At 40.3% G+C, this 12,865-nt stretch overlaps 1 protein-coding gene across 4 annotated transcripts in view; it reads right to left on the bottom strand.

The window, feature by feature from the left end:
• Positions 1 to 3,124: 3,124 nt before the first annotated feature.
• Positions 3,125 to 12,865, bottom strand: part of LOC120049805 (CD99 antigen-like protein 2) — a 28,016-nt gene continuing 18,275 nt past the window's right edge. For 2 of the 4 annotated variants that reach the window (XM_038996244.1, XM_038996245.1), the window contains exons 10-11: positions 12,708 to 12,773; positions 10,112 to 10,173 (exon numbers count right to left, since the gene is read on the bottom strand). In XM_038996244.1, coding sequence (XP_038852172.1) covers positions 10,112 to 10,173; positions 12,708 to 12,773 — 128 coding nt within the window. Of the gene's footprint in view, positions 3,661 to 10,111; positions 10,174 to 12,707; positions 12,774 to 12,865 lie in introns of those variants that run through there. The other 2 variants (XM_038996247.1, XM_038996248.1) reach the window with 2 other exon arrangements.

Genomic DNA, 12,865 nt, shown 5'->3' with positions numbered 1-12,865 from the left:
CAACTATATCATACCGGTCATCCAACAGATTCCCATTCAGAGCGACACACAGAAGCATCCAGGGTCAATGCCCTGCTCAAGGGCACGTTGACCGATCTACCACCAGGCCAAAAAACGTGAACCCGAACCCTCCAAGATCCCCCCCACAGTTCCCCAATAGCTGTCCCTCAACCATTTGAGACCCCTCCCACAGTCCCCCACCAGGAAGAAAAATGTACAATTAAAAATACAATTAATTCCATTCCCCACCCCCGAGAACTTTTTAATGTTTTATTTTGACTTTTTTATCTTTGACCATTAACTTTTATCTTTGACCATCATTCTATCTCCCACACAGCATCCACTCCCACTTGTCTCCAATTCCACATACCAACCCTGAGCTTCCCTCAGCCCATCCCATCTGTCTCTGCTGGCCACCCACTTCGGGTTTCTACGCGACACATATCTTTCAACTATGCTGTGATGTTTAACGTACAATTTCAATCTATCTGATCGAATAGAATCCACAGACTGTGAGTTGAAGATAAATACTTTTACTACGAGTATTAGTAATTGACTGACCCGGTCTCTCCAGATCTCCTAACAGGACAATTTCTAGGGTCAATTTTAGATCAATGCTATGCATTTTCAGCCATTCCTGAACCTGAGACCAGAAACCGGCTACCTGAAGGCAATACGAAAATAAATGGTCTATTGATTCTGTACCCTCACAACAAAATCTGTAGAGCTTCGATGGTTTTATGCCTCAAATATTCAACATTTTGTTTGTGGCAAGATTCTTTGCATATGTAACACTAATGCTCAGAATGATCTGCAATCATATTCTCATGAACCGTGCGGCAGATTCACTCCAGATGTTGTATTTACATCATTACATCAGTCTAATGGTTATGGGAAAAAATAGTTGCCGCATTCAGATATGGCCACACTGTACATATAGATGCACGTTAGCACATATGCTAATGTGAAAAATACTTGAAAAATCATCTTCTCATGAACCTTAAAGCCTGTCGCATGCTTCCCAGTCAAAACAGTTTGTGCAAATATTACGACAATATTTTGACTTTTTTTTTTTTGGCCGACTGTTCGCACACACAAAAATGTTTGAGGCAAGTCGGTTTGGTAGCCGAAGTCTACGCCCATTGATGGTCAACGGTACTACTCGTAGGAGTGGGAACTATGGACGGGATTCTTCAATGAAGTGTTTTTTTATTCAACTAGTTTTCATGAGAAAAAAAATCGCTTGATAAATACTGCACCAAACATCTTAGTTAGATGTAAAATTGCATGACTAAGACCAAAAATGTCAACATTAATTACAGAATTCTTGATTTGTCTTAGATTAATTCAGACTTTTTTGAGGAAGTGTATTCTGGCCATGTTGTTGCTATGGCGTCTCAAGAGGGACAAACAGTAATATTGTAGCTTCACTCGTTTTTCAAGCAAATGTCTTTTGGGGGCGTATGCCAGTCACAGGAGTTTGCTTCGCCCACACCAGGGCTATAAGAAATGAACCGATGGACATGGGGCCATGAAATTTGTTATGTAAACCGTATGTATATGGCCTTAGAAGCTGTGTGAATATTAAGTCACTGCAACCTTAAAAAAAATTGTATATTTATTTAACCTTTATTTAACTAGGCAAGTCATTAAGAAAAAAATATTATTTACAATGACGGCCTACACCAGCCAAACCTGGACGACGCTGGGCACAATTGGCCCAGCTGTGATATCACGGCCGGTTGTGATACAGCCTGGACCTTAGTTGGCTGCACCAGACCAGTTGGTGGGACTATAGATGTCATTGGCACCATAGGATACTAGAGCAATAACTATTGGTCAGGCGGACTTTGTCTCATACATTTTTTTTATATTTAATTTATGCAGACAAACAATGTGAAATATTGCATATTGTTGCCATATTACGTGGTCGGAACATAGCCGAACCCTCCCCTAACCCGGACTTTGCTGGGACAATTGTGCTCCGCCTCATGGGTCTCCCGGTCGCGGCCGGCTGCGAGAGGGTATGATCTTTAACCCTCTTTCTCACTCATCATTATTCACGATTCATTCAGGATGATCCGTAATCATGGTAGCATCCACATTAATTTGGATTCGAAATATTTTCTATTCTTATTTATAATAAAAGTGACTCAAATTACACTTAATTATTTACCATTCATTTCTATTGGGCACAAAATAATCTGAAACACAACCAAAATGAACTCACAAGCTAGATGTAGTCATTACCTCCTAGGAATATGGAATCAAATGCTAAACTTTTGACTACTTTATTGATAAGCATCTTTAGAATTCACTATTGCTCATCCTTATCTAGGATGCCAATCATTTCAGACCCCACTGTATATAAACTAAATACATTAAGTAAAATGTTTTGAATGATTACCTGTTGCATTCAAAGATAACCAACCTACAGTACTAGACTAAACTTCATTTGCATCATCCTCGTGGTATTGAGAGAGAAACATGGTAATGCTTTCACTGATTGAACATAAAGGAAATAGTTCCTACAGCAGGGATCATCAACTAGATTCAGCTGCGGGCTGATTTTTTTCTTGAGCAGATGGTCAGGGGGCCGGAACACAATTACAAATACTTTGTAAATTGCCCGCAAGAAGCCCAAACAAATATAATACTTGACTAAAACATAATTTCAAACTTTGCTTACAATTGTATACGATCACGTTATGCGTTGGAATACTTTGGAACAGATTTCCATAATTAAAATCACTTGGAGCTGATTTTGTGTTTTTTTTATGTCCAACAATAAAAATGAAATAAAACATTCTGTATTTTACCATGTGTTTTTTTTCAGTCATCTAACATGTCAAGCATTCGGTATTATGTTTTGGTGCTTCTGTGAATACTCTAAATAAATCCCAACCCCCTCGGAAACATGTCATATCTGTATATGAGCTAGCCTGAGTGCCTGTCTGTGTTTTCATGCCTACTCCCTGTCACACCAAACTGTTTGTCTTGACAACGACAGCAATGGAGTTGGCAAGAACAGAAACAGACTTACACCCAGTCCAGTGTTTGAGCCATTGTCAATAAAAACCTTCAGACATTCCACAGATATAAAAAATTTAAGCAGACTCCAGAGTCTTGGGGTTTCTTTTCTTTTCAAATAATTTTATTGGGTTTCATTGATTGATGAATGTTGTTCCATAATGTATTGCCAGTGAGAGTGAGAGACAGCAGTGAGATATAGTATAGAACTGCAGCAGTATAGAAAGCCTCAGTAGGAATCATCACATTTCTGTTGATAGTATAAGATTTATCCAAGATTGTCCAACATTCAGATGCTCATTGTTAGTTAGCAAACCAGTGGCCTTTATTGACTGTGTGTGTGTGTGTGTGCATACATGTAAAATGTGTGTTTTGTGTGTGTGATTGCGCATACATATGTACGTGCGTGCGTGCGTAAATTGTGTGTGTGTAGTTCAGTTGACAGGCACTAGTGAATCAGGCGTGGATTCTGTGCATGCAGAAGGCCATATTGTTAGTACGTATCTGAAGTGAATGGTACAGTCGGAATACATTGTTTACATTGTGATGTCATAAGAGCCCTGCGTTCTTACTTCTAACTGGTCAGTGGGGTTGGAGTGACAGCTAGTGCAACGACTGGATGACTTCACTCTAGAATGAGATAAAGAAGAATGAGACAGTTGTGTAATAGATCATTCTTAATTAAGTATATCTGCACTGGAACCAAATTGAACTGTGTCTCAAAGAACACCCTATTTCCTAGATATTAGTGCACTACTTTTAAAACAGACACCAGTGAATGGAACTGGATAGGAAAACGCGGCACTCTTGCGTACTTCCAGGTTTCTATTATGATGACATACCGGTACAATCCGTATTGTTCTCATCCTAGACTTCACTGCCAGTTCATACATTCCTTCACATTCAACCACCAACTACTACTCCTGATCCAAATATATTATCATCAGACCAAGCCTACCAATGCTAGCCTGGTCCCAGATCTGTTTGTGCTCTTGCCAGCTCCATTGCTGTCATGCGTCAAGTCATAAGGAGTTGGCAAGAGAGCAGAAACATACTGGTGCCCAGGCTTTCTCAATGCAAACCCAATGAGGAAAACTTCCAAAGACTACTGCTAAATATCCCAAAACATGCATTGTATTTCTGTACAGTTCCATTATAGCCCATACCGTTATATGTGTAGTAGAGGAGCCCCTAGATTTAAGGCGATCCAACTGCTGCTATGTATGCTACCTTTAGTTCCCAGTTATCGTAAACCATAGAAACTAAGGGAAACGTCAAAGCCTTAGGACTGCAAACTACTGGGCAGCGTCTCCTAGTTCATTGACTCGTATACTACTGTATATACGTTTCCTTATGTCTTCGAAAACTTGACATGATCTAATTTCCAAATCAGGCAAATTATCCATACTGCATCCAAGAGGCACAATAATACCCTTCAAAACCATAGTATAGCATAGTACCACAAGAGTACACAATAGTACCACAAGATAATCATCTCACAGGCAGTACTGACACACACAAACTCTGTGCTCTTCAAATCAAATTCTCTTATATCTACCAAGCCTATAACAAGTCTATGACAAGGGATGCTGGGATTCTTCGCCCTAACAGTCTCAATCCACATTTAAAAAAGTGAATATTTGTGAGGAATTTCTATGTAATTTTATTTTGAGGATTTTTATGTAGCTATGTGATGTTGTTATCATGTGGAAGACACTCCTAAACATTCAATTGGTCCAGAATCGAATGTCTTCACATGTGTTTTCTTTTTGGTTGTGCCCAAAACTACCTCGCATGCAATAGTAAAAAGAAAGGGGATTCCTTCCTCTACTATTTATTGGCAGTTATAAAGTGAAACATTCAACCCAAAGCACAACACTAAGATCCAATATCTGAAAATCTTCCAATGGTCAAATCCATCAATGCTACATCTTTGGTGGGTTTTTGAACATCTTTGCTACGAGCGAAAAGCACCGCGGTAGGCGCTGTCGCATCTGAGTTAAGAGAAAGATTACATTCGTTTAACATTCGTTGTTGGTTGTTTTTGTGTGTAAGCACAGATCTCAGTCACGGGGGTGTTTTAGCCATAGAAATAGAATACATAGAATGGACACATGCCCTTAGACCACTGGAATTCAATTGGTAGTTCCCATAGAAATATCATCTCTAGTTCCTACACCATTGTTGCATGTGTAGAACACTGAGAAGATTCTAGCCATTGAATGTTCCATTCCAGACTGGTCTCATAGACTAGACGTAACATAGTAAATGCAAATCCATAACACTGAAATTAGTATGATGTTACATTTGGTATAACGCGAACATCTAGCAACCCAAAGGTTGTGTTCAAATCTCATCACGGACAACTTTAGCATTTTAGCTAATTAGCAACTTCTTACTACTTTTTAGCTAATTTGTAACTACTTAGCATGTTAGCTAACCCTTTCCGTAACCCTAACCTTAACCCTTTAACCTAACTCCTATCCCTAACCTTAACCCCTATCCCAGCTAATTTTAGCCAGCTAGCTAACATTAGCAACAACAAATTGGAATTTGTAACATATTGTACGGTATGCAAATTCGTAACATATTGTACGCATTGCAATTCGTAACATATCATGAAATGGATGAAGGACATCCACAAATTAAAACATACCATATGAAATGTAACGTATCATATTAAATGGAGTGTCTTGGGTTTACATACCAAATGCTCGGAGACAACGTTGTTCATTCTATTGATTCTAGATCTATGTGGTTAGCACTGTGGGACCCAGCATGAGCTAGCAGGTTATAAGGCATAGAGAAGCACCATAACTACTACAGCAGTGTCATAGGAGAGAGGTTAGCAATGCACACCTGAATCTGGGTGACAGAAGAGGAAAGTGTTAACTACGGTTCTCCAGTTACTCACTGCCCCTTAGTTAAAGGACCAGTGCAGTCAAAAACGTGATTTCCTATGTTTTATATATATTTCCACTGTAAGGTTAGAATAATACTGTGAAATTGTGAAAATTATGATAATGCCCTTTTAGTGTAAGAGCTGAAATTTCGGCCTGTTTTGGTGGGATGGAGTTTTGGCCTGCCTGGTGACATCAGTTTTCCCCTCCCCACTCAGACCACTCCCAGACAGTCCTACCAAAATTCTTGCTTGAGAAATTGCTAATTTTGTTTCCTTTTGACTATTTTAATTGAAACCAAATCACAATAACCAGGTTTCCATCCACCCTTTTTATGCGCATAAAGTACATCAAATAAAAAATGTCTGATGGACACAGAAAATTTGTCGGTAAACTTTTCAAATGTCGACAAAACAAAATACGCTAGACAAGGTGGGATCGTTTTTGTGTTTGGAAAATTAATTATGCAAGAAATGTTGGTGGAAATGCTTTAATGCGCAAATATTGATATAATAACCATCATATCGAAGTAAACTTGGGAGTCACACGATGACATGGTGTGTGATCCTCCCACTACGACTCGTCGGGAAAGCATGCAGTTCATTAGGCTACAGATGAAATAAATTATGATGAACTTCACAGGGTGGTGAAAGTGCACGGTGGTGAGCTTGATGCTCCTTTCCAATAAATATCGAGGGTCTTATTCTGGTGACATGATCATCGATGATTGGCTGCCGTTTGTCCATAATAATCTCATCATGTAGGCTATACCCACAAAGTTATCTGCAAGCTATTGGCTAGAGCGCACACGCCAATACCAGAGTGGGCACGCGCTAATTCTTTTGGCGAGAAAACCATCAGTAGAGTTGAAAATGCGATGGAAACCCATTTACAGTAACTTGTATTTCTTAATTCGGTACATGGGAATTTAACCGCAAAAGGTATTTTCATGTGCACCACGTCATCACACACAGCCTTTTATCCGCAACAAGTCAATTTGGTGGAAACATCTCTGGTGGGGAAATGTGCATAATGTTTTCATGTGGATTTTTGCATATTTGCAAGAAAATCAACAACTGGATGGAAACCTAGCTAGTAAGGTACTCAATTGTTAACCAGAAATTATTTGATATTGAGATAATAAACTGCTGCATTGGACCTTTTAACTTTTGTGAAATTGAATTTTTGGACAGTTGTATTGTTCTGTGTTGTTTTCCGCAATACTACGGTCCTTTATTATGTCATTGATTAGAATGAATTAGAACGATTGAAAATGAATGGAAAGAAAGGGGAAAGGGGGATACCTAGTCAGTTGTACAACTAAATGCCTTGAACTGAAATGTGTCTTCGGGATATTCTGTCCGTATTTTTAAAGGGTTAACAACAGTTCCTCCGACCTAAATCCTTACCTTACCCATTATAAGTAAGATGATACAACTGATCCTGGTGCAGTTGTTAGGGACAGTGAGTTACTACAGGTAGGGAGAGTGCTGGAACATCACAGGAGTGGTTCTAGAGCTGTGTTTCCAAGGCAACAAGGGAGCCAAACAGAACAGGTTGCAGCATACAGTAGGACTACATCCCAAATCACATCCTCTTCCCTATATAGTAGTGCACTACAAAGGGAATAGGGGGCCATTTTAGATCCACCCTAAAAAGGTTTTCATTTCTGGAATAAAAGTCACTTGGAAACAAACGTACTTCTATATCTAAAATAAATGTTAAATAAGTTGAGATAAGAAGTTAAGACAAAACCCACTCTAGGAAACGTTAGTGTAGAAAGAGTGGGGGTGCAGAGACGCAATTATTTTCTCGCAAAACACACTTAGGAAGGAGTGTATAGATCATCAGGACACACTGTAATATCAAGGAATATGCTCATACAACAAGTAATAGTCAAAACACAGAAATATGCTCACACCGCAATTTACAAGCTTCACTTTCACTACTAGTCTCCTAACCAGGATTAGGGCCAATTTCATTTCAATTAAGTAAATTCAAGGGAGTGATTTCAAATCCCAATTCATGAACTGAAATGTGCCATTGTCTTTCAATTAAAGATTTTATAAATTCTTGTGCATTTTCTCAATTCTTGAAATGGAATTTGAAATCCCTTCCTGAATTGGCTGGTTTGAGATGGAATTGACCCCAATCCTCCTAACAAGCAACTGACTGCAGCAAAGCAACACCTAGTATGAAGACTACCCAAAGAACCTAAGACTAACTAACTATGCTTTCATATAGCAAAGAGCTACATCTGAAGGACTTCAGAAGTCTATACATAGCCATAAATGACTTTGTTACAAAAAAAACTTCAATTTTCTATAGAGCCACTGGGCGCGTTACAGACTGACTACATTGCAGACGCCTTCCAGATCTCACAATGCTTGGATAAGACTTTAACACATCAGCTAACCACATTATGATATAGCAACCTGATGCCTGACCTCCAAGTCGATGATGTGGCACGCAACTATTGGTTGATGCCCTGGAATATCTGCAGCGTCTACAATGTAGTTGGCCTGGAACGCAACCATTATGTTACTTCAATATCAAGAGGTTTTAAGTTCAACTAGGCTTCGATTTCACATTCACTTAACTTTCTCTAGCACTGGCATTATCTCAATAAGACAAAATAGATATACAACGTACAAAGGGTAGTATTAGTATCTTCATCACAAACACGTTTCCACACAAGTAGACTTAAAGGCTACGCTACAATATCCATACTAGCATACTACTTTGAATGCTAGGACCTCATACACTGGCTCGTTCCCTACGGCTACATTTACACAGGCATCCCAATTCTGATCTTTTGCCACTAATTGGTATTTTGACTAATCAGATCAGATATTTTGTCAATAATTGGGCAAAATATCAGAATTGGACTGGCAGTATAAACGCAGCTTAAGTAGTGTGCTAGTGTGGATATTGGAACAGAGCCTTTGTGTACCCTCCGATGTCCATACTGGAATACTACTTAGAATGCTAGGACCCAATACACTGGTTCATTCCCTACTGGTTCGTTCCCTAAGTAGTATGCTATTAAGGATATTGGAAAAGAGACTATTTCCTCTTCAGTGTCATTAAAAAGCGCACATTTTATGATGGACAATAAGCAGCAGCTCTGGGGTTAGTAGGTAACAAATAAGTTGTTCAAATTGCTTCATTTTTTCCCCATCCTCAAATCAACACTATAAAAATGCTAGCATTACAATGAGTGACAAGGACGTGCCTAAAAAGCACAAAGACTGGCATCGAGGCTATAAAAATGCAGCTTTTAGACATGAACCTGTGTAAGTAACCACTGCAAAAACGCTTTGTGTCTGTAGGACAAGACGAGTATATACAATGAAGGTAGAAATGGTACAAAATCACACGAGGGATATACGTACAACCAATTGAATTCAACCAATTCAACTAATATTGAAGGCAATCCAATAGATAGAAAGTGCAGGTCGGATATCAATCGACGTTTGATTTCTAGCATCAACAGTTAAAACAGTTCAAATCACTTCCTTTTGTATATGCTTAAGCAAACAAATCCACACCAATCATAGGGCTTGTGTCGATTAGATACGCTTTTTGATTGAATAAACAGAGTTACGGGACAAGTATGTGGGCTATACTATGTCCTATACTATCTCTTCAGGAAATACCAAGATGGAAGCCTGGCCCGAGATCTGTATGTGTTTTAGTTTAGCAAGTCCTCTGACTATCATTGTCAAACTCAAACTGATCCGGGATCAGGTTAACATCTCCGACATAATCATATAGTAAACAGACATATTAGTGGTATTCAAAACAGTTAAAATAAATTAAAATGATATTTACACATAGTTTGGCAGGGGTAGGTCTACAGAGGTCGGCAAACTACCCTCCATGTTGGCACCAAGTTATGTCACAATGACATTCTGACCTTAGAATGTCATGCAAGTTAGCGGTGTCAACATGGCCGCCAATGGAACGCTACATTACAAACAGAGTTTGCCGATCTCTGTATAGCCAGGTATAAGGGGGGGTGGGACTATCATTCAAAAGTGGTGTGTATGTGTTGGTGTGTGTCAGGTGGAGAGAGATATTTCATAAGGTGGGAGCGTATAAGTGTGTGTTGTCATGCCCTCTTTGTTTGTGCGTGTGTGTGTAGGTTGGGGGACGAGGCAGAACAGGGGGGGGGGGTGTTAGACAGCGTTCTCCTCACTAGGGGGCTCAGCATTGGGGGGTTCCAGAAGAGTCTGTTGAACTGTTGGTGAAAGAGAGGAGAGATGAAACTGATGGTTATAAACCTGATCACAAACTGCAACTTCTTTTTTTATATATAAACTACCATTCAAAAGTTTGGGGTCACTTAGAAATGCACTTGTTTATGAAAGAAAAGCACATTTTTTTGTCCACTAAAATAACATCAAATTGATCAGAAATACAGTGTAGACATTGTTAATGTCGTAAATAACTATTGTAGCTGGAAACGGCAGATTTTATATGGAATATCTACATAGGCGTACAGAGGCCCATTATCAGCAACCAACACTCCTGTGTTCCAATGGCATGTTGTGTTAGCTAATCCAAGTTTATCATTTTAAAAGGCTAATTGATCATTAGAAAACCCTTTTGCAATTATGTTAGCACAGCTGAAAACTGTTGTCCTGATTAAAGAAGCAATAACACTGGCCTTCTTTAGACTAGTTGAGTATCTGGAGCATCAGCATTTGTGGGTTTGATTACAGGCTCAAAATGGCCAGAAACAAAGAACTTTCTTCTGAAACTCGTCCATCTATTCTTGTTCTGAGAAATGAATGCTATTCCATGCGAGAAAATGCCAAGAAACTGAAGATCTCGTACAACGCTGTGTACTACTCCCTTCACAGAACAGCGTAAACTGGCTCTAACCAGAATAGAAAGAGGAGTGGGAGGCCCCGGTGCACAACTGTGCAAGAGGACAAGTACATTAGAGTGTCTAGATTGAGAAACAGACGCCTCACAAGTCCTCAACTGGCAGCTTCATTAAATAGTACCCGCAAAACACCAGTCTCAACGTCAACAGTGAAGAGGCGACTCCGGGATGCTGGCCTTCCAGGCAGAGCTCCTCTGTTCAGTGTCAGTGTTCTTTTGCCCATCTTAATCTTTTCTTTTTATTGGCCAGTCTGAGATATGGCTTTTTCTTTGCAACTCTGCCTAGAAGGCCAGCATCCCGGAGTCGCCTCTTCACTGTTGACAACCGCTCGCTTAACCCAGAAGCACCAAAGTGTCAGAGGAAATACTGTTGAACTTGCAGGCGCCCGGCCCGCCACAAGGAGTGGCTAGAGCGCGATGAGCCAAGTAAAGCCCCCCCGGCCAAACCCTCGCCTATCCCGGACATCGCCCTATAAGACTCCCAGTCACAGGGATCGTACCCCAGGCTGTAGTGATGCCGCAACACTGCGATGCAGTGCCTTAGACCGCTGCGCCAAACGGTAGGGCCCACAAACTGAAACCTCTAAAGCTTAATAATGCCTTCATAAACCTTTTACAACCAGAACCAGCCCTATGACCATTTTCAATTGGCGGTCATTTTATCTACTCTAATCTACTTCATTTGAAGTGAAGTCAAATAGGCTGCATATTGTCCAAACACAAAGATCACTTCTTCTCATAGATTCCATTATAAGAAAGGTGTTGGTCATATATGGTATAAGTTCCGGGGTAAGGAAAACCTTTCTCTCACTTTTCTTTTGTCTCCTTTTCTCACCAGATTGGAGACATCCCAGAGTATTGAGTTGCCAAACAAAACACGAGTTCCACCCCCTCCATCGCCCTCCCACTTCCTCCCTCCCCATCTCCCTGACAGACCCTTTTAACTGGAGAGAATACAGTTTCGTATTTCACTCTCGTGTCAACCAACAACACCGCAAAACTATCCATACTCACCGGCGAGGGAGCAACGCGTCATTGGGTGAGTCAGTGAAACAGGATAGCATTTTTAGGACTATAATTTCATCCTCATATTGTAACCTACAATATGTGTCTCCACACACGTAGGCCTAAGCTGTTGATGGATTTAAGGTCGTTTTAATTGATCTCAGATTCTCAGTTTGTCAGCGTCAAAGTAGCCTGTCATTTCGATCATTTGTGCGGTATTAAAAAAGCATTCTGCCCAAGTCTCCAGTCATGTAAAATTATTTAGAACTGCATGAAATGCGTTTATAAAAGGCCACATTTTTCCCGGACCCGAGGCTACTACAATGTTCCCCATGTGTGCAACTTCTGTAAGTACCTCTACTCTACTGCTTTGTGTCACTACGCAAATGTGATGATATGCATGAAATGATTTATTATAAAGGTTTCTCTCATGCGTTCCGGTACCTCAGAGCTCCCCAGGTCACCCCCCTCTCGCGCTCACTTTTTGTTTCCCGGCACCTCCCGATTTACAAATGAAGCACTGCCCGTCCCACTTGCGTTAGAAGTTAAGAACGAGAAAGTGGTATGTAGAAATAATGGCGCTCAAATTGAAAATCATTCCACAAAATAATGAGGATTTCCATCAGCCTAATCAAGGTGTCGATTACATCTCACATTCCAGAGTTCAAACTTGTAAACAAGGATGTATGGGATTTCTCGTAACGCCACTCCGTGCAGCCAATGGCAATGTCCGCTTTAGGTATAATGCCAGAGGAGCCGCTCGTGGATTTGTCAGCTCTAACGCAGTTCCACCTCTGACCCCGCAAAAACAACCGCTATGCAAATGTGGGCTAAAGCGGATCTGATTGAATAGAGCTCTAGCTCTCTATGGGTGGTTACCTTGTGGTTCTGTGGCCACCACAGCGTCCGGGTTATCAGTCTTCACCAGTTCTGCATTCAGGCTCTCTATAATGGGAGGAGACAACAGTCTGAGATCATCTCACATCTAGATTATTATAACTAATTCATGATTAAATATGAATGTATTATTATCTCTA

The sequence above is a fragment of the Salvelinus namaycush genome, chromosome 6 (genome assembly GCF_016432855.1).
Source record: "Salvelinus namaycush isolate Seneca chromosome 6, SaNama_1.0, whole genome shotgun sequence".
NCBI classification, from domain to species: Eukaryota; Metazoa; Chordata; class Actinopteri; order Salmoniformes; family Salmonidae; genus Salvelinus; species Salvelinus namaycush.
This window is presented reverse-complemented; position numbering and strand designations above follow the sequence as displayed.